Consider the following 26,572-nt stretch of genomic DNA (forward strand, 5'->3'; position numbering starts at 1 on the left):
AGGAAGAGGAGGAGGAGGAGGGGAAGAACATCACAACGCTTCACTCCCTCTAGTGGACAGACTGCAAAAGTCAGCCACTTCAGATCTAAAATAATACTAAAAATGAAGTACAAATAATTCTAAAAAATAAATAATAACATTAATAAAAATGATAGAATTACAAATGTATTAATAAATCCGTTTCAAGTGTTGGTGATGGTATGCGAGTCATATATAATCATACCCTGCACTCCACCACGCTCTGGTCGGATTCACAGGTGACGTAGATCTCATCCACTGCTCTCCGGAGATTATCGAAAAGAAAGGCCCAGTATCGCGCTCGGAGGTCCACCTTCCGTGGCTGTCTAGTTTTGGTGGGGCTCTTCTCAGGACCTTTGTCCAGTATCGCCACAGGTGGGTTTTTGCAGTCCAGTGATAAGTTCTGTTAAGAGCAGACGTGATCGCATGTTTCAAATGATCTAGATACCTTCGAATGAACTCCATTTTCCATTAAGATTACGGGCTAACGGCTGTCTTAACAATCAGTGTGTGCTGCTTATATAAACACTGAGGTCAAATTATGGAAGAATTGAAATTAGACCACATAAATACAAGGTTCAAATAAAAGGTCTCTGGCGCCCCCTAGTGTTTAACATGAGTGCAATCTGTCCAATTTAAAGCTTGCTGGTTAAATTATCACTTTTTTGAAGGATGCAATGAAACATTTGGACCGGTTCACTTTTTTTCATACTGGCCAGGACTCAGATGTTTCAGGCTGATATTATTTCTTCTTATGCCTGATTTGTTGTGGATGTAAATAGAAACATTATATAATGAAATGTAGCGTGTTTTATGGCAGAGGCATTTTCAGATACTCTAGGTATTCATACAAGATTCAGAAACTAAAAACAATCTTTTGACAAATGAATCCCACCTGTTTTTTGTTCCTGTGGAGCCCAGAGTTGATTCGTTGAGCTCTTGCATTGCCATTTCCGTGATTCTTCAACTTAGCTGCATGTGAACAGAAGAACACAGCACAGTTAATAAGCAGATAAATATCACATTACCTTATACGTCTGGACTATTCCACCTAACAAATTTAAATAGGTGACATCAGAGCATTTTTTGTAAAATTGAAGACCTATTCAACTTTCCGATTCTGAAATGAAACAATACTTTCTATAAATAGAAGTCAGGAATCCCAAAACATTTTAGCAATTTTGAAATAGTATTTCATTCCCATCACGAGGTTACATCACTATGTAGTAAACTAGTAATTACAAACATTTAAATGACATCATGCACGTTTAAAATAAAATAAAAAAAATTGCATGCATGTTCTGGTCTTCATTTCTAAACACAGCCATTGTAAATCCCACTGGCACGAAAAAATAATAATAATAAAATAAAATAATTATGATCAAATAAATACACACAAACACAGACATACATAGATGTGTGTGCATATGCATGTATGAAACAAACATACATACACACACACATTTTATTTTCACTATATATTAAAATAATTGACATCAGGCTAATTCAAACTAGACACTCTGTTTAATTCACGCTTAAAGTCATCTTTAGCCAGTGCTTGCATTCATAAACTGATCTGGGATCAGGGCCTGTATTGTGTTTTCACTATTAGAACAGGATCAGCCTCTTCTAGTCAATATAATCCTCTTTATCAGGATATGAGGGGTCAGAACTGATTCTCAATTAAGTTTGCACTGAGGGTGACTTCCCCCGATTCAGAAACGGTCACTGCGCATGATGAATGCAGGCACTGGCGAGTCGTTTTCACTCGGACATTACACATACTGCAGTCCCCAAATAACAAAAGACTCCTGTGGTGACCTGTCAGTGAAACAGAGGATCTGGGTCAGCTTACACACACACATATTCACACACTCCACGACAAAAAGTGTACTGTAACTCCAGGTACAAGAGAAGGGATGACAGATCTGGAGCACTTGTTCATCGCCCACATTTGCTTCACAAATGGACGCTCTTTACAAAGCTAGATGCATTTTAAGTTGGAAGCCCGATGAACCGTGTGGGATGGGAGGCCACTTATGACTGCAAGAAAGAGCAATTAATCATGTATATTATCGGATTTATTTTCAAATACGTTTATTCAAAAACGCATTGATCAAAAACGACAATAAAGACACCGTTTCGAAATATTTCGATTTCAAAGAAACGTTTTAAACGATTTATCTTTCATTCGTTATAGAATCCTGAAAAAAAAAAATCTATTACGGTTTCCACAAAATATTAGGCAGCAGCACAACTGTTTTCAACTGTGATAACAATCTGAATGTTTCTTGAGCAACAAATCGGCATATTAGAATGATTTCTGAAGATCATGCGACACTGAAGACTAACATAATGATCATATCAATAAATTACTTTAGAAAATATATTAACATGGAAAGCAGTTATCAATAATATTTCACAATGTTACTGTATTTTTGGTTAATTAAAAGCAGTCTTGGTGAGCAAAAGAGAAAAAACTATTCTTACTGACCCCAAACTTTTGATTGGCAGGGTTTATAAAATCTGCTAATTGCTCTTCATAAAACATCTTGGACATCACCGACATTTCAACAAGTATTTTATGTTTTTTTCCCACCTATACTATAGCGGCTACTCCAGGATCAACACATTATTTATGAGAAAATGCAATGCAAGTGTCAAGATTTTTTATTATTATTATAATTATATGTATATGTGTGCATGAGTGTATCTGAATGGATCTAACCCTCTTCCTCCTTGCTCTCGACTGGGACGCTCCATGCGATGAGGTTTCGAGCAGCCCGGCCTTCCTCGGCCACGATCTTCCTCACCTTGTCATGGCTGTTGGACCGCGGGAAAGAGGCCTGTTGCAAAGAGAAAAAAAAAGTTTACCTAGGGGGAAAACATTGTTTCTTCATAGGAACATATTTGGATAAATTTAACATTGCATCACTTGCTCACCAGTGGTCTGCAGTGAATGGGTGCCGTCCAAACAGCTGATTCTGATGGCACCCATTCACTGCAGAGGATCCACTGGTGAACGAATGATGCAATTCTACATTTACTCCAAGTCCTTTTCATTATAACACCCACAGACAGAAGCAGTGCTCTTAGAAACTGGCAATAGTGAGCTTACTCTGTCCAAGATAAGGACATAAACCATTCAAATAAGTACCAATAATTCACACCTTCTTTCTAGTAACCTTATATGACTTGCCAGTAGCGATAATGTAAGCATGTGATGCCATGTCAACAGCACCAGTGGGAAGACAAACAGTGGTATGTTTATTGCACACCATTTTCACATGGATCCATAACTGAGAGATGATTTCTGTCTTTTGAAAGCTGTCGCCTATTTGTGTACTTACAATGGAAGTTAATGGAGCTAATTCGTAAACGCTAAACTGCTGCCTATTTCAAAACTATAGCCAAAAGGTGTTAAAATGATGCATGTTGACACATGCATCATTTTAATGTGAAATTGTATTTTTAATGTGAAATTGTAGCCAAAAAAAAAAAAAACCCTGCATACAAAAATGCAATTTCAGCCGATAATTTTCATTGGCCGAAATATCAGTACATCCCTAATTATGATGTGGGAATGGCCCTCAAAAATTAATGTGGTTGCGTAATCGATAGTGGGGTTTTAGTGGAAAAAAAAGACTTTTCACTGATTATAAAGTAAAAAAACAAACAAGTAAACCTTATATGAACTAATTGAACATTATATCTTTATCTTTATCATTATTGTTCCTGATGTTAAAGGCCTTAACTTGTGATGAACCTGGAATATTCTTTAAAAGATAGGGTCACATTATATTTTTAAGCAACACTATGTAAATGTTGGCGCTCTAGTGGTTAATAAACAGAACTGCACGTATCCCAAGGAAGAACATTCTAACCAGAGCTAACCCGAACAGGCTACAATAGTCCAAAAAAAATCACTTATTATAAATGTACCATAGAGATTTGGTATAAGACAAAAAGGTGGTTTGGTAGATGAATTTATGATTTACTCGCTCATTGTATACATTTTGCAAATTTGAACACAGAAAAAGTTTCAGTGTTGCTTTAAGGTCCAAATCGCACAATTCACTAACTATTAACCATGACGTTTGCATCAAACTCCTAGTGCTGCTTAATAGTTAGCAAGAGAGTTGTTAAGTTGAGGTATGGGGTAGGATTAAGGGATCTACAATATTTTCATGCAGAGTAAAGAATTATTGTAAGTACTTATAAACAGTCAATATGCTAGTAATATGCATGCTAGTTGAAAATTGGTCATTAAAATAAAAGTGGCATCAAAAATAGATTAACTGACTTGATTTTATCCATTTTAATTTCATACTGGACTTTAAAACCAGTGCCTTCCGTATCTCAATTTTGTCTGCACACCCAAAACATAAAATGTAATCCCTCTGGATAATGTGTCACACTCCTTTGATACATTATTGAATAAAATAAATCAAACAAAAAATACAATTTGGCATATAGCTAATTATTCTGTTGTTTGTTGGCCATGTTCCAACATTAAGCAAATGCAAAGCTGTTCTGTCTGTCACTATAGAGGAATATTTCATCAGGCTCACTGGTTTTTACACATGCATAAACATTTTACTGTCCTCCCCTGCCACTATCTCACGTCCTCGGGGTTAAAATACACAACTGACCTACTTAGCCAATGACAACAGCCCTCATTACACAGCTTTACCCTCTAGAGGTCTGGAGATAAGCATGAATGAGGCTTTTGAGATTGCGAAACAAACTATTTTTGCAATTCAAAAAAGACACACAAGTAAATTAACTTGTTTCCTGTCAGCACGTGTTCAAACTGTAAATATTTACTCTGGGTTTCCCAGATTCCTGGCAGCTGACTGGCAACGGAAGGCCTGAGTCTACATTTGTCGTGCATCTCGGCGCGGAGTTGGGGAGGGGGGGCTGTTTCTGATTTGCTAACCGCTGGTAGAAAATAACCAAAGGTAAAAGTGAGAAGGGTTCATCTGATCTCGGGTCAGCGCTCCATGCATGCGTGAGACGAATCAAGCTAATCACCTAATCACCAGCAGGCCCCTTGACACCCGAGGTCACTGGAGTTAGATCTAAGTGAGCCCCTCAGAACATCAAGCTACAAAGAACTGCTTTCAGGACAAATAACAGCACAGCAAGGATAGAGTTTCAAGTGTGTCGAAACAGAAAGAATGATGGGAAGTAGGTACGTACAGAGTAGAAGTAGAGTCTGTAAGCAGGTTCCTCATCCATATCCATATCCGGCCCTGACATGCTACCAAATTTGTTTATGGCAACCGGTTTTCCCCCTTAACCAGCATCTCCGCTGCACGAACGGCCTGTCATCGTCATTTGACAGCTGGACCAAAAATAGCCCCGTGGTTGAGCGTGACTCCTGCAAACTCGCTGAGTAGATGTCTCTGCCAGTCAGCACGACAGACTCCTTGTCCTGGCCATAAGGACGTCTTTCTGCAACGTCTCGGCTGCACAGAGACTCTGACTGCCGCTACAGTTTTGCTGTCTTGGTTGTGGCGTAGTCACCCTCCACAGCTTGTAGTGCGGAGTATTGTGCAGAGCTCCTCTCTCTCTGTGCAGTCATGTGCACGCGGCAGGCCGCCCACTCGTCCAGCATGTGCTGGAGGCGGCAGAGCTGCGTGTGTCAGCGCGTCTGCATTGGACATGCCACAGACTCAACATCCAATTGTAGCTCGGCGGTGCGTAACTTACACCGGGGATATAGATGTAAATAGAGATGCGCCAACAAGATGTGGAACAGATACAGCCGCGAGGATGAAAGCGTATAAAAATATCTACGGTCTAAAGACTACAAGATATCTGGTATGTAATATTTTTATAAATTAATTATCTTATGCATGCTTGTATGAATGTAAATTTTTTTTATGTTACTATCATATGTGCATTAAAGCTTAAAGGGGTCACATGACGCCGTTTTAAAGATCATTATTTTGTGTATTTGGTGTAACAGAATATGTTGACATGCTTTAATGTTCAAAAAGCACATTATTTTTCAAATACTATACATTATTGTAGGTCCTCTATGCCCGTCTCTCTCAAACGCATCAGTTCCTCCTTCTGACAAGCGCAGTCTGTTCTGATTGGTCAACTGACCAAGTGCATTGTGATTGGCCGAACACCACAAGCACTCATCGGAAATATAACGCCCCTTTCCATAATCATCTTTCGAAAAAATGTAAAGACAGTTAATAACGTTTTTAGTTATACTGTCAGTTCAAGCCCGAAAGAATATACGTTAAAATAAGCATGACCTGAGACTGCCTGCACTGTTTCGGCGCTGTGCCACCTAGTGGTCAGGAAAAATTAAAAATGCATATTTTTGCTTACAACTTCTGAATGGTTTGGCCAAAAATCATAGGTCTGTTTAGATTAGATGCAGCAAGCTGAGTGGAATCATACCCAATTTTCCCACGTCAGCCATTTTGGGCATCGACCATTTTAAATTTGGTAGTAAAATACATCAATATTATAAAAGTTACGAAACTTGGTATTAGGGCTGCACGATATTGGGAAAAAATGACATTGCAATATTTTATTTTTCTGCGATATATATTGCAATATGAAATCTAATCTAATTTTTTCTTACAAACATAAATGGGGTGAGCACACTTACATTCTAATTTTAAATTATTTAAACATCGACACCATCGTGTCAATTGATTAATATGCGCGAGGGAGAGAGAGCAAGACAGCGCTTGAGTTGTTTGAAGCGTTCTCTCTCCCTCTCTCTCTCTTTCCCTCTTTCGCACGTGTGCACGCTCTCTCTCTCTCTCTCTCTCTATCTCTCTCTTGCGCATCATGCAGCCGTACTTGGTATGCTTCTTGGGCACCATGCCTTGATGGTACTCAAAATGTTCGGGAGGCAGCGTCACCTTGTGTTCAAAAGTTATAAAAAAAATGTTTAAATGCTAATAACTTTTTACACTATTACTGTCATGTACATTATGTTGAATTTTTGTATTGTGTATGCTATTGTCATGTTATTATTATTATTATGTATTACTATAATGGTACATTGCATTGTTACTTTTATGTCATGCCGTTATATTGCACTAAATAACTGTTATTTTGTCATGTTCATGTGAGGTACTTTTATGTCATGCTTTCTTGAGTGTTACTGTTATGTAATGTAATGGTGGCATTTGTGTTGTGTATCTGTGAGACTGATTATGTTATGACAAATTGCGACTGCCCACAATACCCTAAATATCTGAAGTAACTGAAACCTTTCAGGTCACAATAACAAACAGAACGTAACCCCCAAAAATACACCGTGGAAATACACTCTCTTGCCTCAGGCGTTTAACAACAAATACTCTGTAACAGTCAAGAATTACAACACAATCAATACGAGTAAATCACATCTACACAAACTCATACGTCACCCTGGAGCACAAAACCAGTCATAAGTAGCACAGGTATATTTGTAGCAATAGCCAACTTTTAATTAACAACTAATTAATTCGTTAATTCGTGTAATAACCCACTGTATGGGTCAACATTATAGATTTTTCTTTTATGCCAAAAATCTGGATATTAAGTAAGGATCATATTCCATGGAGATATTTTGTCAATTTCATACCATAAACATATAAAAACGTAATTTTTGATAAATAATATGCAGTGCTAAGGACTTCATTTGGACAACATTAAAAGCAACTTTCTAAAAAAATAAAAAAACATATATATATATATATATATATATATATTTTTTTTTTTTTACCCTTATGACTGGTTTTGTGGTCCAGGGTCACATTTACAGTAAAATCCACTGGTGCCGTGTAGTAAAAGTGGTAACTCAAGCAAGCATATACAGATGAAGAAGCGTTCAGAGTGACAGCAAGCATGAAAACTTTACCACAGTTCTGAAGTGTAGCAACAATAACTGTGATATTGTGAGGGGAAAAGTAACTCTGTTAAAGCACTTCTGGGCGTTCACAGAACCTTCGTGATACCTCAGTGATGCTGTCTGGGTTGGCAGCTCGCGATGTTAGGAGACGACTGTTGTTTGTTACCTTTAGGGCGATGTTGATGGGCGTATTCCTGCTCTTCCCTCCTCCATGAGATGATCCAGAGCTGTTGCTGGCCGATCTGTCTCTGGCGTCCCCGCTCTGAGCCGACCTCAGCCCGAGCCGGAGGTGCTGAGCCCCGCCGCGACGGCGCCCCTCGTACCGGCCGTCCTTCGACATGAGCCCGCCGTCAAACCAGCGATTTGTGACGGACGCGCTTCGCAACCAGGGGGCGAGAAATTAAACAGTCCTCCTCTTCTTTAGACTGAGCAGTCGCGAGTCACACAGAGTATGAGAAAGTGTGACGCCCCCAGCTGGACTGGAGGGCTGGACTGACGTCACCTGCGAACCTTCACCAAGGTAACCACAGTCACAGTTCCCGCGAAAAAAACCTTACTCACTAGGTATTTTTACCAGTCCTACTAGATGTTTATAATTACATTATAAATAATACATCATCTGAGATGATTGCTGTTGTCGGAAGTGGAATGAAAATGAACACTTAAGCCATATCAAGTGCATATACATGTAAATCAAAGTATCATAAGATTACATTTTTTATATCATTAGATGGGAGACATATATAAGCCAATAAAACCTATACAAATAATTTAAGCACTGTGATCACATAGGGGGGAAAAGTAGTTCTTATTTTTGTTTATAATGATTTAAAAGTAAATATCTGACTTTTTTTTTTTACCAGAAGACCATATGTAGTCAATAAATATAATTATACATTTAGTAAAATAATGATTATTCCACATTTCTTTAGATTCTGGAATTTTATAACTTGTTATATAATTAATAATAATATAAATTAATAATGTATATATTATATAATTATAAATTATTACTTACTGGGGTGAAGGGTGTTTTCCCGACAAGTCCTGTTTGTAGATTTTAATTTTCTATTATAAGCATCTATAAATAATCATCTAAAATTTAACCTATATCCTAAAGCGTATGAACAGCTGAGAGTTTCTAATGTGCAAAAACAGCTAATTTATGTTTCAGTTCTGAACTTTTCAGCATGCTGTTTTCAGTGACTAACCGCTGTTGTTGTTGTTTTTAAGTCAAAGCTACATGTAACCAAAGTCCAGGACCCAATCAGGGATTTCACTGACACTATATAAAGACCGGTCCAGGAAGAACACATACATATGAAATCATATAATATCTGAAAAGATCTTAAGAATGTCTTCTTGGTGCTTCATGTGCGCTGCAAAAAGCTACACTGAATACATTCATTGCATTTACACATATCGTTAACAAAAGGCCTCATCATTCACAGACACCGCAACCAAACACACAAAAATCCAATCAAAATATCATTTCATTCACTGCATTAAAAAAATTATTATAATAATTGAGTGTGATTGACAGCATGTTCATTGTCCCGAAACATAAGCTGCCATTCTGAGAAAATATTGACCTAAATTGACAAGAGCTGCCAGAGGTTCAAATGGGCCAATTCTCTCAAAAACTATTAAATACCCCCCCAAAATTCTAAATTTCAGTTCAAATCTCATCTCCTAAATTATCAGCCATATGTGATGCAATGATGAGCTTATAAGTCTAAATAAAAAAAGGATAAAATAAACAAATCAAGGCCACATGTGATACTTTCATCCCAAACGACAAAGAAAAACCAATTCCAACAACCCTGGTACATTAAAATCATGTATTAATGTCCATAGAAATAAAAAACATCGGGGTAACACTGAATGAAACGGAAGGTCTACCCTTCAGAGGTAGGCAGAGCTGTACATGATAATTCCTAAAACGGTTTCCAAAGCAGGAGAAGCAGAATGAGAGGGAAAACAGGGAATACAGCAGAGATGCAGTGATTTAAGCTGCTGGTGCTACAATTACCGGACGTTTCAGAAAGACAAAGCATTATTTTTTTTCTCCACAGAAAAGCATTTTGATGCACATACAGTATTTTACATTTCATCTATACTTGAATATAAAAAACTAAGAACATAAAAGTTAAAATCCCCAAATTAGGACTGACTTGGATAAATGGTATAAAGCGGTCAGTAACTGAAAGCCACAACTAGAGACTAGACAGAAATTTACCAATGAGCACTTTAGTTGTTTTCCGTATGTGGGATGTGTGACCGGATTTGGATTACATTTCAACCGGACTACAATAAGCTAGAGCGTAACGGACAGGCCATTAAATATACATCAAATCTAGAGTAAAAAAATGAATAAAAAGCCAGCTGGTCTATGAAAAAAAGACCTTGAACTAAAAAGGAATGCATAATGAATTAAAACCAAAAGGGCAAGTCGTGTTTTACAAACTTGACAAGAAAAAATATATATGTACAAATGTTATATATACATATACACACATAGTTGAATGTATATATATTCATGTTTTATATAGTTATATTTAACTGGTCATTCTTGAAGTAAAAGCCTGTGGCCTGGAAGGGCAGAGGGTCTCTTCGAGCACCAAAAGGAGTGACGCAAGTCCACTTCTGCACAGCGCTTTACCTTAAAGTCCGAATTAGGCAGAAACTCCACCGCAGAGATGAGAGGGACGACCAATCAAAAGTGATCTTCTCGGCCTCACCTTCGGTTCCATAAATGTGTGTGTATAGAAAACATATGCATACATCGAGTCATTTGTCTTAAAACATTTGTCCAGAGCCCCGAAAACCCCACCCCTCCCTCCCCACACAAAAGGATGCCCATGTAGGCAGGCCTGTAGTTGAAATCCTTATGGCAAATAGTTTGTGGCAAAATTTCCTTCCCCCATGGTGCTTAAAAACAGTCAGGTTGGCAAGAAATGTTTGTTTCGCTGCGATATTCAGTCCGGGGGTAGAAGGTCATGCAGGCGAAATCGCTCTCTTAAATGTGGCCGAACGTCCTCGTTCTGGAATAAAACGCAAACATGCCACATCAACAAAAACAGATGATCACTGTAAGTGACACCATAAATATGAACGAGTGTAAAATCATTTTCAACTTAGAAATGCGTAATGTCTGATCCGTGATGCAGAAATAATGTTTATTTAGAACCGACAGCCAATTTTCAATATTTTGCCTAATGTATATATATATATATATATATATATATATATATATATATATATAAATAAATAAATCAATCACAGTCCTTAAACTAAGACATTGTATGATATTATATATGGATAACAATACTCCTGTGAATTGGCACAGAAACAAAAGTTTATTGTTAATTAAAACAAAATGTAACTGTGAATTGTGTGTTTAAGTTATAATTATTACCATTTCTAAGAATTAAATTGCCAAGAATTCTTATTTCATAAATTAGTAATTAAAAGAACATATTTCTAGAAAACTAAATCAATCAAAAAATTAAGGTATAGTCTTCATAATAAGTTATATTAAATATAGATAACAATACTGTTGTAAATTGACACAGAAACAAGTTTACTGTTAGTTCAATTCAATTCAATTCAAGTTTATTTGTATAGCGCTTTTTACAAAATAAATCGTTACAAAGCAACTTTACAGAAAATTATGTTTCTACAATATTTAGTAGTAGCTAGTAGTTTGTGCACATTTGACAGGATTTTAGAAAAAATAATAATAGTTAAAATAAAAATAATTAAAAATAATTAGTTAAAAAAACTAATGGTGTTATTAAAAATGGAATTGTCAATGTGGTTTGAATTTTTTTAAAGAATTACATGGCAAATAATTCTTATTTAATAAATTAATAAAAGTATATTTTTATTTAAAACTAAATTAAATCACATAATGAAGGTAAAGTCTTCACAGTAAGACATTATAATGTATGATATTAAATATGGTTAACAATGTGAATTCGCACAGAAACACAACTTTACTGTTAATTAAAAAAAGTTGTCATTTTAAAGAATTGTGAATGTGTGGTTTGCGTTGTTTTTATTTCTTTCAAGAATTAAATTGCTAAGAATTTTTATTTAATAATTTAGAAAAGTACTTTTTTAATGAAATAATCACATAATGAAGGTATAGTCATCACACTAAGAATCTATAATGTATGACATTAAATATGCATAATACTTTTGTAAATAAATGTTCTGTAATTCGAAAAATAATAACTATTATCCTTTCTAATAATTAAATTGTTAAGAAATCTTAATAATAAACAACCCTTGATTTTTGGATTTTAGGATAGGAGAAAGTATTTCTAAAAATACTATTTTAATGCACATTATCTTAAAGCAGCACATACAAGAAACAAGACGCACGTACCAGTTCTACCAGCTTCTCCAAAAATGGCACCAGCTTTAGGAGCTCATTGTCATTCTTGTCCACAAACCAACTCTCAATGGGGATCCCGTTGGAAAGCTGCAATGAGAGGAGCACATCCTGAGCTTTACATACTAATAACTCACCACGGACCGCTTCTCAAGGCGGCTTCACAAACCTGGTAGGCAAAAGCCTGAGGTGAGTTGTCTATGATCACCGTCTTGGAGAGATCTCTCCCGAGGATGTTAAGGTCTTTGATGTAGTTGCCTTGTACGCATACGCAGTGTTCGCGAAACAATCTGTGCCTGAAATACCAGAGGAAAGACATTTTGAGCTGAATGCTTAAACATCTTACAACCTGAGAATCTAGACACACATCTGTTCCCATCACACCTACACCATATTAGTGTGCAGTTTAAATGTCATACACTTTTTATTTTATTTTTTTCATATGAGAGGGAACTGACCTAACCAGCTGTTTTTTAGGATCCAGGATGTTCAGCAGTTTGTCAGCATACACCTTCTTGGAAGCAGTAAAGAGAATAATCTGCAAATAATTCAAGATCATGTCATTAATGGCAGTCATAAGTGAAAGCAGTAGCTCACATCACAGGCAGGATGTTAATTAGTAAAAAAAAAATCCACATCTCCATAAAGTCGGTCAGCAGCAGAAAGCATGAAATGCTCTAAAACTTCCTGGTATACGACTGCGTTGACTTTGGACCTCAGAAAACTCAGTGGATCAACACCAGCAGATGACAGTGCACCCCAAACCATCACTGACTCTGGAAACTTTACACTGGACCTCAAGCAACGTGGATTATCTCTTCCTCCAGACTCTGGGACCCTGATTTCCAAAGGAAATGCAAAATACTTTCATCGGAGAACATAACTTTGGACCACTCAGCAGCAGTCGAGTCCTTTTTGAAGCGAGACGCTTCTGATGCTGTATGTTTTTCAATAGTGGATTGACACAAGGAATGCTACAGCTGAAACCCATGTCTTGCATACGTCTGTGTGTAGTCGTTCTTGAAGCACTGACTCCAGCTGCAGTCCAATCTCTGTGAATCTCCCCCACATTTTTGAATGGGTTTTGTTGCACAATCCTCTCCAGGGTGCGGTTATCCCTATTGCTTGTACACTTTTTTTCTACCACATCTTTTACTTTCCTTCGCCTCTCTATTAATGTGTTGACAGTGTAATTTACTTGGCAGTCAATAGGACAGAAACAAGCCTCCCGGGTTTTCATTCAAAATATCTTAAATTGTGTTCCGAAGACAAACTAAGCTTTTAGGGGTTTGGAACGACATGGGGGTAAGTGATTAATGACAAAATTAAATTTTTGGGTGGAGTAACCCTTTAAATATTTATAACATTTTGTTTTGCAAAACAAAACAAAGTAAACAAATTGTAAATTGCTCACCTCATAAATTTGAGACATGCGCTCCAGGAATTCTCTAAAGAACGGCCGTAACCGGACGTACACCTTTAGGAATAAGAGAGCAAATTACTGTTTGAGCTACATACAAACCAGTGCACAAAAAACAAAAAGTTTTTTGTTTTTTTACCTGGTAAATGACATCTTGGAAAAGCACAGGGAAGGTCAAGGCTGCATCCTCCAATTCATTGAGGCTGCAGTGAACCAAAGTCTCATCCTGGAATAAAACAACAACGGCAACTTAATTCTTGAATCAAAAGATCTTGAATCAACAAAACCAATGATAGAAGGCAACTCACTAGATCCAGGACAAGAGAGAACTCAGGGGTGCTCCTGGTTTTCAGAGGGAGTGCAGGCTTACGGGTGAGCTGCTCTTCAGTCAAGGGTGGCACATGTTTGATGAAGAAATAACTGGAAGACGGAGGCAAGTTAGCGCACAAGCAGTGACTATACTGAGGCTATTTAGATCAAGTGTGTTGAAATTTGGCTCACGGGTCAAAAACTTCCCAGTCCTCCTCATAAGTCCCTTCTGCTGGAGGCGATGGCGGGACATCCGGATAACTGCTGTTGGATCCTACGGCTAATCAAGAGAGAAAGTGAGAGGATGCTCTGCTTTAGGCAGCAGTACAGTGGAAATAAACCTCCCAGAAACTCACCAGTTAGCGGTGGCATATCAGCCTCTGTGACGATCTCTCCTTCATCTACTGATGCATCTACATGAGGCAGCGGTCTGGGGTTTAGTGCAGGGTCAAAGGTCAGGTCTCGACCGTCTGTGGTAGTGCTGGTCGGGGTTTCCTCGAGCTGCTCCATGTCGAGCTGCTTCACGATCTCCTCTGCTTCCAACGCCTGCCCCGGGGAATCTGAGCCCGCCGTAGCTGGATGACAAGAGAGAGCTAGTTTAACAGTGTGATGAAATCAGAAAGAGCGCAGAATGAACTAAAAATTATGTGCCAATTTCGCTGATAAATGCATTGTTTTGGTTGAGTGGTTTCAGTTTGCAGCAGGTGCCACCGATTACATGAGGGTCTTAAATGGCAAAAGACTCTGCATAAATGCTTTAGCTCAGAAATGCTGAATTTTAGTTTGGCTATATTATGACAAAAAAATACTAGTCCTATATGTTGCTTTAGACATTTCAATGTGATGACTGTCTTCATCTGCTTTTATGGTCATGTGAGTGCTTGACATCTTTAAAGGGATAGTTTACCCAAAAAATGAAAATCCTGTCATTACTTATGCCGCTCATGTGTCGTGAACGTGCATCGAAGAGTGACAGGGAAGAGATTTTTTTTTTGAAAGAAGTCATTATTTTTGTTTTTGGTGTGTACAAAAAGTATTCTTATAGCTTCAAAAAATTAAGGTTGAACCACTGACATCACATGGACTATTTTAACGATTTCCTTACTTCCTTTCTGGGCCTTGAATGTGTCTGTTGCATTGCTGTCTATGGGGGGCCAGAGAGCTCTCGGATTTCATCAAAAATTTCTTAATTTGTATTCTGAACATAAACGAAGGTCTGGCCCCAGGAAAGTAAGTAAAGAAAATACATACTGTCAATACTTATTTTATGACTTTAAATGTGATATAACAAACAATTAAACACAAAAGAATGTTTCACATGAAGAGGTCAGAAAAGGAGGATCTAACTACATTTTATTATGACCTCAATATCTCATTCAGGTCTCATTTAGGTGCAGCTGACAACTGAGACCACAGTCCCTTACCGTTTTTGTTGGCAGGTGAGAAGAAGCTAAAAACCGGAGAGAAGATGGTTCCCAAGAGGGTGGTGCGGGCCGGACTGCCCGGAGTTTCCGTCTGCACCTCCAGCTTCCCATTGGGCTTCACTGGTTTACTCTGACCTGTCATGGTATCTGAGCAGAATAAAATGATAAACATTCAACACCAAGAGAACACTGCCAATCAGCATAACTACTCACAACTAAGTTTAATTCACATAAAAAAACTCTTTAAGAGATAGTTCTGTCACCCTAAAGTTGTTCCAAACCTGTATGAGTTTCTTCTGTTGAGCATAAAAAAGATATTTGGAGGAATGTTGTTAACCAAAGAGTTGATGGTAGCCATGGGAAAAAAATACTATGGAAGACAATGGCTACAGTCAACTGTTTGGTTTCCAACATTCTTCATCTGTGTTTTTGAGGCAAGAAAACCTGAGTGTGAGTAAATTACAGTATTTTCTTTTTAAAGGAGCAGAATCCCTGATTGGGAAGCCTGATTGGTCAGCACTCGTACCTCCATTGACAGGGCCTTTCCTGCGGGTTCTGGGGTTTGCTCTGCTGGGCAGGTTCCCACCGGTCGGAGTGGATGTGATCAGATTACTGTCTGAATCACAGTCTATACGGCTTCTCTTAGCAGGAGTGCACTGCTCCACCTGACATTAAGAAACACAGCTGAAACCAAACCACATTGCCTCCACAAAATCATCTCAAATGCAAGGTCAAATCCCAACCTTGACAGCATTGCCTCTGATGAACCGTTTTATGGTGGAGAAAATGCCCGTGTCTCGCTTCTGCATTTTGGCGTCTTCAGAGGACAGCGTGTGTTCCACCTCGGAGTGCTTCCTCTTGGTCTTGGCGGTCCGGGCGGACGGGGTGGCGCTCCGCTGCTGAGATGCCTTACGCACTCTCAGCCTCATTGTCCCAAAAGTCACATGTAAGACTGGGAAGACAAACACAGTTCATCTGTAACAGTAAAAAAAAAAAAGTGCAGAGCTGCATTATGCATATTTGCATAAGTTTCAGCACCGCTACATTAATAACACTGAATGCAAGATATTCAGCTGCCAATACGGCAGTAGGGAAATTCCACTGCAGAGACCAGTCATGGCAACTCAAGGAAAACAATCGGATCGGTCCCCTGCTGTCATTGACCAGAAAGGACTCCACAACAAGGATATTACGGTTCATTTTTATTTTAATATTGCTTTCAAATTTCAAGTTTTAGTTTTATTTAATATATTTAATTAATTATACTAAAATTATATATTTTTAGTAATCATAGTTAATGGAACACTTCCAGTGTAGACCAAGACAAGACATTTAATTTTAGCGAAGTTGAATGTTTGCACAGTTTACAGTTAACTCTTGTGCAAACCTCTTAATAATTAAAATATAATAAATCTTTACAATTGAACATAAACCAAAAAAACATATGTATAAAATGTATTCATTCATTTTCATGTTTATATTCATATCAAAGATTTTATTTTAAAGGTTTTCAGAGTTACTAGAAAGTTACAGGCAGTTTTTATTCTGCTCAATGATCCTCCACTGCTGGATTTGAGAAAACCTGTTCTTTGTAATCAACACTGAAACTCTGTAAACTTTATTTTTGTCCATCTGTGTTTTCGATGCATTCATTTGTTGGAGTTTTGAGATCTTAACATATATGAACAGGTTGCACATGAGTGAAAAAACAATAGCACTCATTGTGTCTATTAAGGAACAATGTTTATTTTAAAAAATGTTCTTCCGGTTCAAAAAGCAAAGTCGTACCAATGTCACAAAAGTGACTTATGTGTGTTAATTTGCAGTGGTGATTGGCTGCCGTGTCTGGAGACTATGCGTCTATGTCATCAGTTTTTCAAGCATTTCTCAGTATTATTCATGAGAATGAACTCTTATAATCTAATCACAGCACTGTTTTATGCATGAGGTTATCTTACAGCAGAGAATTCAAATCCCATGAAAGAGCTTCTGCAATGTCAACTTCATCTCTGTAAATGTAACCGTAACAATATTTACTATGTAACAACATGTGTAGCGCGCATAAGAGAGCGGTTTCTGTGCAAAACGCCACAATGAGTTTAACAACACTCACTGCGCAGATCATAGTTCATATCCACACCAGAGAATGTGTGAATGTGTTTTCAGGTTTTGTGAACAACGTGTGCTAGGTTTACTTTATGAACTTGGAATGTCAAGAATAAGGTAAATATTAGTATTGTAGCTAGTATTGTAAAATAAGTCTTTATTTTACGGGTACCAATTTAATATACAGTAGGCTAGAGTAGGTCTTCATTTAACCTTTTTGTAAAGTTAAAATAACTAAAAAGAGGGTTGAGTCCACTTTAAAGTCCAGCTTAGTGTCGTCAAAAGACCCGGTACTTCGGTACTAAGTCGGTACCAAAAAAAATGAAAATGTCACAGTACCAGGTTTCTTTAAGTACCTGGTCAATCTGGTTCTTGACGCATACAGCGCTATGATTTCCGCGAAGCAGAAAACGCAGACGTAATCTCAAAATCCAGACATGAAATTGAAACTTACATTTAAATAAGGACAGTCAGGGAATTTGTCAAAGTTTGCATAAATTAATCAAATCAAATCTCCATATGGACAAGTATCTGTAAAATAAATAGATACATAACATCACCAAAACTGTTCTGAGTCACTTCACAAGCATTTTACCATTTCATTTGAGTAAACCAGTGTCAATTTAAAGGTATTCACAGCAACCCTTCAAAATAAGATAATTTTTTCATAAAGGCATCGTGCTAAAAATATTACTATTATTTAGTAGAATGTATGTGATACTGCGACTACTGTTAAAAAAAATGTATAAAACCTTTTAAAGAAATAAATCACACAATATTTCTTCCATGTTTAAATTTTAATAGCAAATCCCCTTTATTCACCATAAAATAATGCTATAGATTTAAAAGAAATGTCTTTTAGATTTCTCTATAAATGTATATACTTGTTTTTTCGATAATGTATTTTACAACAATACAAAGAGCAATGTGTAACATATTACCAGATTTTAGACTTATGCTGCGTTCACACCAAAAGTGAATAGAGCACCAAATTCGCGTCTAGTTTGCTGCTTGAACATTTTGAATACATTCGCGCGTCTAGAGCGAGGCAAAATCCGCTTCTTGTGGAAGTGGCAAGTGCTACGCAGTTGTCTGTTTGCAAGATGGCTGATGTTGATCAAGCATTCGAGGCTTTTCCACTTTTTCCTGAACACGTGCTCTGAATAAACACATTACTTGTTAGCGAAAAGTAGCTGTATATTAGGGGGAAATAGTTGTAAAAAATGGCGGGAAGACCGCAGGTGGATAAACGTGTACATGACTCAAGTTAAATGTGTATTTACAACACACTCTTCCAAGTGAGGTCCTTTTTATTCCTGTCTCTATAGAAATATGAACTTGTGTCATATAGCTCCGGGTAACTGCTCACTGACAACATCAGCTGTTCCTCAATGTTGAATGAGTGACTCATGAGCAGGCTCCTGATTGGATAACGCGGCGCGAATTGACGGCAAAGTTCAAAATGTTCAACTCGGGCGTCAGACGCGAATTCGTGTTTGGTGTGAAAGCAGCATTATTCACTTTTATTTGTAAATAAAATATATAAATAGATTTTATACAATTATTGTGCTCCCGTGATTTTTCTAGAATCTAGAGTATCTTTTGCTGCTGAATTAGCTACCAACCTAATTTATTATAATATTTTTGTAATCGTTTATGATTATATATTTTTTCATTTGTTATTTTTCATTAAAATTAAGTTGTGTATATGTAGTATTTTGTGATTAACACAAAATAATGATGATCAGGTCAACACAGAGAAGAATAGAAATTCTATATTGAATAAAAAAACTGCACTGGTATCGGATTGGATCGGTATCGGCAGGTACTCAGAATTTTAGGTATCAGATCAGTTCTTTAAAAAAAAATTGTATTTTTGCATCCCTAATATACACACAAAATAATAAAGCAATTACCATCTAAAATATATGAATTATGTGGTATACTAATGCATTAAGAAACAAATAATATATTTTAATTATTTACAACGAACAATTAAACCACTGGGTGATTGATATTTATAAACAGTGTGCACTTTTGAGAGGAACAGAAATATGAAAGCAGCAGTCGCACGCTCTACAGTCATAACAATGTTAATTAAATGTAGAAATGAGAGTATATTCGTTTTAAAGGGTTTGTGTGTAGAAATAAACCAGAGGAAGTCCTCGGATGTGTTTGAAGTGGGCGGGTGAATCATGTCTCCTTCATTTGCTTCATCAATCTAAACAAATGTAGCGTGCCATTAGCCTCACGATAATTTCTAACATTTCCGTGATGTAAAATTTATTTTCCCCAGCCAACACAATACACCGCTAAAATCATGATCAGGTCGCGCTGTACATTATTAAGCAAAAAATGGTCGCGCTCAACTTAGCAAGCCAACTGGTCAGTGGTTTTGACATCAAAACAATAAAAACGCCAACAGCAGTCGCTCGTAAAATTGGTCCGCCTGCTTTTAGCTACCCACGCCAGTTTTTTCGTCTCAATAACACATCTTATTTTAATCTGAATATTAGAGTCCGAGGGCGTTTTAACGTCAGCGGCTAACGCTAACAGATGACTTGTTGGCTTGTCTCGCGACACCCGCGCTCCTGCGAACAAGCCGTTAGATAAAGTAAACACGCACTGGATGAAATACAAATGGATGTTTTTATTTATCCTTTGATGTTTTACTTATTAATTATATATTTTTTAAACGCGATACAATAGGGTTCGCGTCTTCATCTGCGTGAAGAACATGTTCTCACTGACGGAGGGGGCGAGTCGTGAAGACGCGAGATTTCAAAGCACTGCGACCGTGGCGTAGGGTTAAATATTTATTTTTGCACGTATGTGATCAAAATATGCTCCGTGTAAACACTCACATGCCAGGGGTCGCAGCGACACGATGCAGAGGTGGTTGTGGATGTGGCGGCGACGGCGGCTGTAACGGCCCTCGCGCGCGTCTCTCGGTCGCTTTTCGGCTGAGCGCGAGTCACAGAACGACACAGAGATCTACAGCTGCTCGGGACGCCATTTCCCGCCTCCTCTCAGAGGGATTCTAGCGAAGAACCCGGATGACGATGTACGCTACCGCGCATGCGCGCATATTGTGAGGGGAGAAGCCCTATTTGGGGAGTGCAGTGTATTGTATCAAGGGATTTTGACAGTATTAACATAAGTAGTAAGTCATTTTAATGTGTGGGTGAGTCTATTTAATAGAAAATATGAGAATAAATAAATTTGCACAGGTAAATCTATCTATCTATCTATCTAACTATCTATCTGTCTGTCTATCTGTCTGTCTGTCTGTCCTCTATCCATCTGTCTGTCCTCTATCTATCTGTCTGTCGGTCCTCTATCTATCTATCTATCTATCTATCTATCTATCTATCTATCTATCTATCTATCTATCTATCTATCTGTTTGTCCTCAATCCGTCTGTCTGTCTGTCTGTCTGTCTGTCCGTCTGTCCTCTATCTATCTATCTATCTATCTATCTATCTATCTATCTATCTATCTATCTATCTATCTATCTATCTATCTATCTATCTATCTCTATCTGTCTGTCTATCTGTCCTCTGTCTATCTATCTATCTGTCTGTCTGTCTGTCTGTCTGTCTTTATGTCCTCTATCTATCTAATTGTGTAGTTATATAAGAAAAACAGCTTTTTGGAACAGTATGCCACCCTGGTACTTGCAATGTTTCTGTTATAGGCATGCATACTGTGCAAAGTTTTAATATTTTCAGTATGTGTAGGACAACTATGACCCACAGTACCAAATATGCCAAATTGTTCAGTATACAACACGCTGAGTACCCTGTGTTGAAAAACTATCCCACAAGGCACTGGACTTAATTTTCCCTTTACAGTGTAAGAAATGAACCAGAAAGCCTGCCAAATTTGTTTTTGCAGTCTCCATCTTGACTTATTATTAAAATATCACTTATTCTAAAAAAATATCACTGGCTCATTCATTTCAAACACAGAAATTGTTTTGTTAACACTACGCCCCCTGGTGGTCCACAGTCAGGCAACGCAGGAAAACAGTGGTAAACAACAGTCATGTTTATCCTTAAAACATACTTACTATCATGCTTACTATCTCAAAACATGGTATTATGCTTATTTCTTTCACAAAATATAGTATTACCATGCTACATGTCTAAAATAATGTTTTACCATGAAACTGTATATGCTCAAAAAACATGGTCTTACCTTAAAATATGGTATTACCATGGTCCATGGCACATGTCCAAAATAGATGGTGTTACCATGATACATGGCCAAAGAACATGTTATTAACACTTTTTCATGACCATAGTACACAGTATTGTCATTATACATGTCCAAAATACTTTGTGTCACCATGATTTATGACCAAAAACATGGTTTTATCATGATATTTGTCCAAGAATCATGGTAATACTATCATACATGTCCAGAAATATAGTAACAGCATTATACTTTTGTAAGTGTATGAATTAACCTTTCTCAGGAAGGCGTCATAGAGGTACATGATTTTCTGAGGCGCTCCTCCACATTTGACGGGAGTGTTTGGGAAAGTGAACAAAGCATTGCCCTCCTAAAAGTTCTTCAAGGCATTCCATGTCTATTCCACTGTTTTCACAGAGTAGTTTGAACCAATTTTGGGATGGTCAAACCCTTCAGGCAGGCCCTTGATCTGTAATCAGCAGAATTAAATCAATTAGACTGACAGCTTGAGACGAAAATCTCATCAAACATCACACAAGTAATTGTTAAGTAAGGATCATTTTTAACTTTGGTTTTATTACAGATTACAGTAGCTTTGATGCATTTCTCAAATCATCCTTAATATTTGTAAAGAAGCATGTGCATTTCTCAAAACAAAACAAACAGCATCATACAATGGATTACCTTGTAAAACCCTGCAATTTACTCAAAATCTTTAGATCATCTCTATTTTAAGTACTTAATTATTTTTAAGTAAATTAAGTATTTATGTAAACAAACATATCAGTGCCATCAGAATGAAAAATAATTTTTCACAAACAAGATCATAGTCATTTTGTCAATATAACAGTAAACTCTTTTAGTATTACCTGTTGTAAACTATGGCAAAAGTTTGGATGGAAGTTACTGTATTGAAATCCAGATGGCTGCACTTTTGTATGCCATTCATTTCAAAAGTACTGTATGTGGGATATTGATTAAAAGTGACTGAATAGGATTCACATTTACACTTGTACTAGTAATGCCCCTCATAAAACAATTTACAATCAATATTTCGTCAAACTTATTTCTTACCGGTGACAGACAGGTATAGGCCTACAAAACTTTACAAAAATTCAGCTCGGGGAGCCATGGCAGAGTATGGAATTCAGGTGACCATGGTGAATCAACCAGTCCAGGAGGCCATGGCAGAGCAGACAGTTCAGGAGGCCATGGCAGAATAGGGAACTGAGGAGGCCATGGCCGAGTAGATAGTTCAGAGTCTGAACTGTCTGGAACTGTCTGAGATCAGTCTGAGGGCGGGTGGGCACTCTGGAGATCCCTCAGGACAGACCATTCGGGATACCATCGTGGAGCAGGGAACTCATGGCAGAACAGCCAGTCCAGTAGGCCTTTGCGGAGCAGACAGTTCAGGAGGCCATGACGGAGCAGAAAGTTTGGGAGGCCATGGCGGAGCAGACAGTTCAGGAGTCCATGGCGGAGCAGAAAGCTTGGGAGGCCATGGCGGAGCAGACAGTTCAGGAGTCCATGGCGGAATAGGGAACTCAAGAGGCTATGACGGAGCAGAAAGTTTTGGAGGCCATGGCAGAGCAGACAGTTCAGGAGTCCATGGCGGAGCAGACAGTCCAGGAGGCCATGGCGGAGCAGACAGTTCAGTAGGCCATGACGGAGCAGACAGTCCAGAAGGCCATTACGGAGCAGACAGTTCAGGAGTCCATGGCGGAGCAGACAGTCCAGGAGGCCATGGCGGAGCAGACAGTTCAGGAGGCCATGACGGAGCAGACAGTTCAGGAGTCCATGGCAGAATAGGGAACTCAAGAGGCTATGACGGAGCAGAAAGTTTTGGAGGCCATGGCAGAGCAGACAGTTCAGGAGTCCATGGCGGAGCAGACAGTCCAGGAGTCCATGGCGGAGCAGACAGTCCAGGAGGCCATGGCGGAGCAGACAGTTCAGGAGGCCATGACGGAGCAGACAGTTCAGGAGTCCATGGCGGAATAGGGAACTCAAGAGGCTATGACGGAGCAGAAAGTTTTGGAGGCCATGGCAGAGCAGACAGTTCAGGAGTCCATGGCGGAGCAGACAGTCCAGGAGTCCATGGCAGAACAGACAGTCCAGGAGGCCATGGCGGAGCAGACAGTCCAGGAGGCCATGACGGAGCAGACAGTTCAGGAGGCCATGACGGAGCAGACAGTTCAGGAGGCCATGGCGGAGCAGACAGTTCAGGAGTCCATGGCGGAGCAGACAGTCCAGGAGTCCATGGCGGAGCAGACAGTCCAGGAGGCCATGGCGGAGCAGACAGTTCAGGAGGCCACGACGGAGCAGACAGTTCAGGAGTCCATGGCGGAATAGGGAACTCAAGAGGCTATGACGGAGCAGAAAGTTTTGGAGGCCATGGCAGAGCAGACAGTTCAGGAGTCCATGGCGGAGCAGACAGTTCAGGAGTCCATGGCAGAGCAGACAGTCCAGAAGGCCATGGCGGAGCAGACAGTCCAGGAGTCCATGGCAGAGCAGACAGTCCAGGAGGCCATGGCGGAGCAGACAGTCCAGGAGGCCATGACGGAGCAGACAGTTCAGGAGGCCATGACGGAGCAGACGGTTCAGGAGGCCATGACGGAGCAGACGGTTCAGGAGACCATGACGGAGCAGATAGTTCAGGAGGCCAGGACGGAGCAGACAGTTCAGGAGGCCATGATGGAGCAGACAGTTCAGGAGGCCATGACGGAGCAGACAGTTCAGGAGTCCATGGCGGAATAGGGAACTCAAGAGGCTATGACGGAGCAGAAAGTTTTGGAGGCCATGGCAGAGCAGACAGTTCAGGAGTCCATGGCGGAGCAGACAGTTCAGGAGTCCATGGCGGAGCAGACAGTTCAGGAGGCCATGACGGAGCAGACAGTTCAGGAGGCCATGACGGAGCAGAAAGTTTTGGAGGCCATGGCAGAGCAGACAGTTCAGGAGTCCATGGCGGAGCAGACAGTCCAGGAGTCCATGGCGGAGAAGACAGTCCAGGAGGCCATGGCGGAGCAGACAGTCCAGGAGGCCATGACGGAGCAGACAGTTCAGGAGGCCATGACGGAGCAGACGGTTCAGGAGGCCATGACGGAGCAGACGGTTCAGGAGGCCATGACGGAGCAGACAGTTCAGGAGGCCAGGACGGAGCAGACAGTTCAGGAGGCCATGACGGAGCAGACAGTTCAGGAGTCCATGGCGGAATAGGGAACTCAAGAGGCTATGACGGAGCAGAAAGTTTTGGAGGCCATGGCAGAGCAGACAGTTCAGGAGTCCATGGCGGAGCAGACAGTCCAGGAGGCCATGGCGGAGCAGACAGTCCAGGAGGCCATGACGGAGCAGACAGTCCAGGAGGCCAGGACGGAGCAGACAGTTCAGGAGGCCAGGACGGAGCAGACAGTTCAGGAGGCCATGACGGAGCAAACAGTTCAGGAGGCAATACTATGCCCCCAGCTCGGAGCGAGCTCTAGGGCTGGAGCCGACACTGGAGCGAGCTCTGGGGCTCATTCTCCTCCCTTGGTTACGGGTGAACAGGGCAGCCAGCGGGCTTGTCATTGCAGCAGCAGTGAACTTGCGTCAGTGGCGGCTGGCGGGCTTGAGAGACCTGCGGCTGCAGGCTTGACTGAAGAATGGAGGATCCAGATTCAGGATCCAGACACTGGAGGATCCCTTCCCTCTTGCTTAGTCCTGTGGTGTCAGGGGGGTTTATGGGTCGATTGTAATTGGCCCCTTGCCAGAAAAAAAGAGTTGATGGTTGCATTATTTAAAGTCATCACCACACAGAGCCCCCAGTGTGACACTCCTTCATAGTTCAATATAATGTGTAATGTCATATTATGCAACATTACTGACCCCACAAAATCTCCCATCAATTTCAAAGGACTTCTCTTTTCAAATGACTCTTGTCTACACTAATGCTATGCAGAAAAGCACTACTCTTTCACAACACATGAAACTCTGAGACACATTAATTGCTAACTATCAAACTAAATACCTTTTTCCCAGAGTCTGTGTGGACAGCGTTGTTCTTAGGATCAAATTCTGCCACTTTGGACTTGACCCATGTCACCTCTGAGGGAATCACACTCGCTGTTGATCGTCCAGAAGATGCAACACTTTTGGCCCCTGCACCAACTAATGTCCATACCAGCTGATAGTAATGTACATGGAGTCAAAAGTGCATTAGATGTATTGTTGAACATTGAAGAAACCGTGCAAAGTTTTTAAATAACTTACCTCAAAAATTCAAAAGTCTGTGGTCAGTAAGATTTTTTTTTATATTTCTAAAAGAAACCTCTCATGCTCACCCAGGTTGCATTTATTTATTGAGTTTATATCTCTCAATTCTTAGTTTATATCTCACAATATTGAGTTTATAATTTACAATTCTGACAATTTCTGAGTTTAGCCTATATTTTACAATTTTGAGTTTATATCTCGCAATTCTAAGTTTAAGATTTTCAACCTGTGGGCCGCAACGGTATTGCAGGTGGGCCGCCAATTACTATTAAAATAAATAATAATATTGTTAATAAATGTAAAAATGTCTAAGACATATCATAATAACATCTTTTCATATATATATTCCTTCACAACACATCTGACAGTTAAACTAACTAAAGCGGAGTCATGATACTGTACCTGGCAATTTTATGATGATGTGGCTCAAAACCTATTGAGCTGCCTGCCTAGACAACATTTTGGGTATCACTGTGTTTCACGGTGTACATAGGCAGCTTTTTTTTTCTCAAAACCTAGTGAACAGTCTTTCTAGGCATTTTGAACATCACTGTGTCCAATAATTTAGTGAACAGGTCAAA

At 39.3% G+C, this 26,572-nt stretch overlaps 2 protein-coding genes across 3 annotated transcripts in view; both read right to left on the bottom strand.

The window, feature by feature from the left end:
* LOC113042856 (S phase cyclin A-associated protein in the endoplasmic reticulum-like) overlaps positions 1–8,395 on the bottom strand; it is a 47,347-nt gene extending 38,952 nt beyond the window's left edge. Inside the window, exons 1-4 of the mRNA XM_026201844.1 lie at positions 8,058–8,395; positions 2,747–2,864; positions 914–990; positions 224–421 (exon numbers count right to left, since the gene is read on the bottom strand). Coding sequence (XP_026057629.1) covers positions 224–421; positions 914–990; positions 2,747–2,864; positions 8,058–8,231 — 567 coding nt within the window. The 5' untranslated portion in view covers positions 8,232–8,395. The remainder of the gene's footprint in view (positions 1–223; positions 422–913; positions 991–2,746; positions 2,865–8,057) is intronic.
* Positions 8,396–9,717: 1,322 nt separating this feature from the next.
* Positions 9,718–20,603, bottom strand: LOC113043512 (CTD small phosphatase-like protein 2-A). Of its 2 annotated transcripts, none has more exons than XM_026202952.1 (13): positions 20,414–20,603; positions 16,187–16,395; positions 15,970–16,108; positions 15,444–15,590; positions 14,376–14,594; positions 14,212–14,299; positions 14,019–14,130; positions 13,850–13,936; positions 13,705–13,767; positions 12,749–12,828; positions 12,460–12,586; positions 12,285–12,380; positions 9,718–10,935 (listed from the first exon to the last, which is right to left on the bottom strand). In XM_026202952.1, exons 2-13 carry the CDS (start codon positions 16,370–16,372, stop codon positions 10,870–10,872), a joined length of 1,410 nt encoding a protein of 469 aa, XP_026058737.1. In that variant the 5' UTR covers positions 16,373–16,395; positions 20,414–20,603; the 3' UTR covers positions 9,718–10,869. The 2 variants fall into 2 exon arrangements, with proteins under 2 accessions (XP_026058737.1, XP_026058738.1); XM_026202953.1 differs by having other exon boundaries at positions 16,187–16,418.
* Positions 20,604–26,572: the final 5,969 nt, after the last annotated feature.

Source organism: Carassius auratus, chromosome 25 (assembly GCF_003368295.1).
Source record: "Carassius auratus strain Wakin chromosome 25, ASM336829v1, whole genome shotgun sequence".
Lineage (NCBI taxonomy): Eukaryota > Metazoa > Chordata > Actinopteri > Cypriniformes > Cyprinidae > Carassius > Carassius auratus.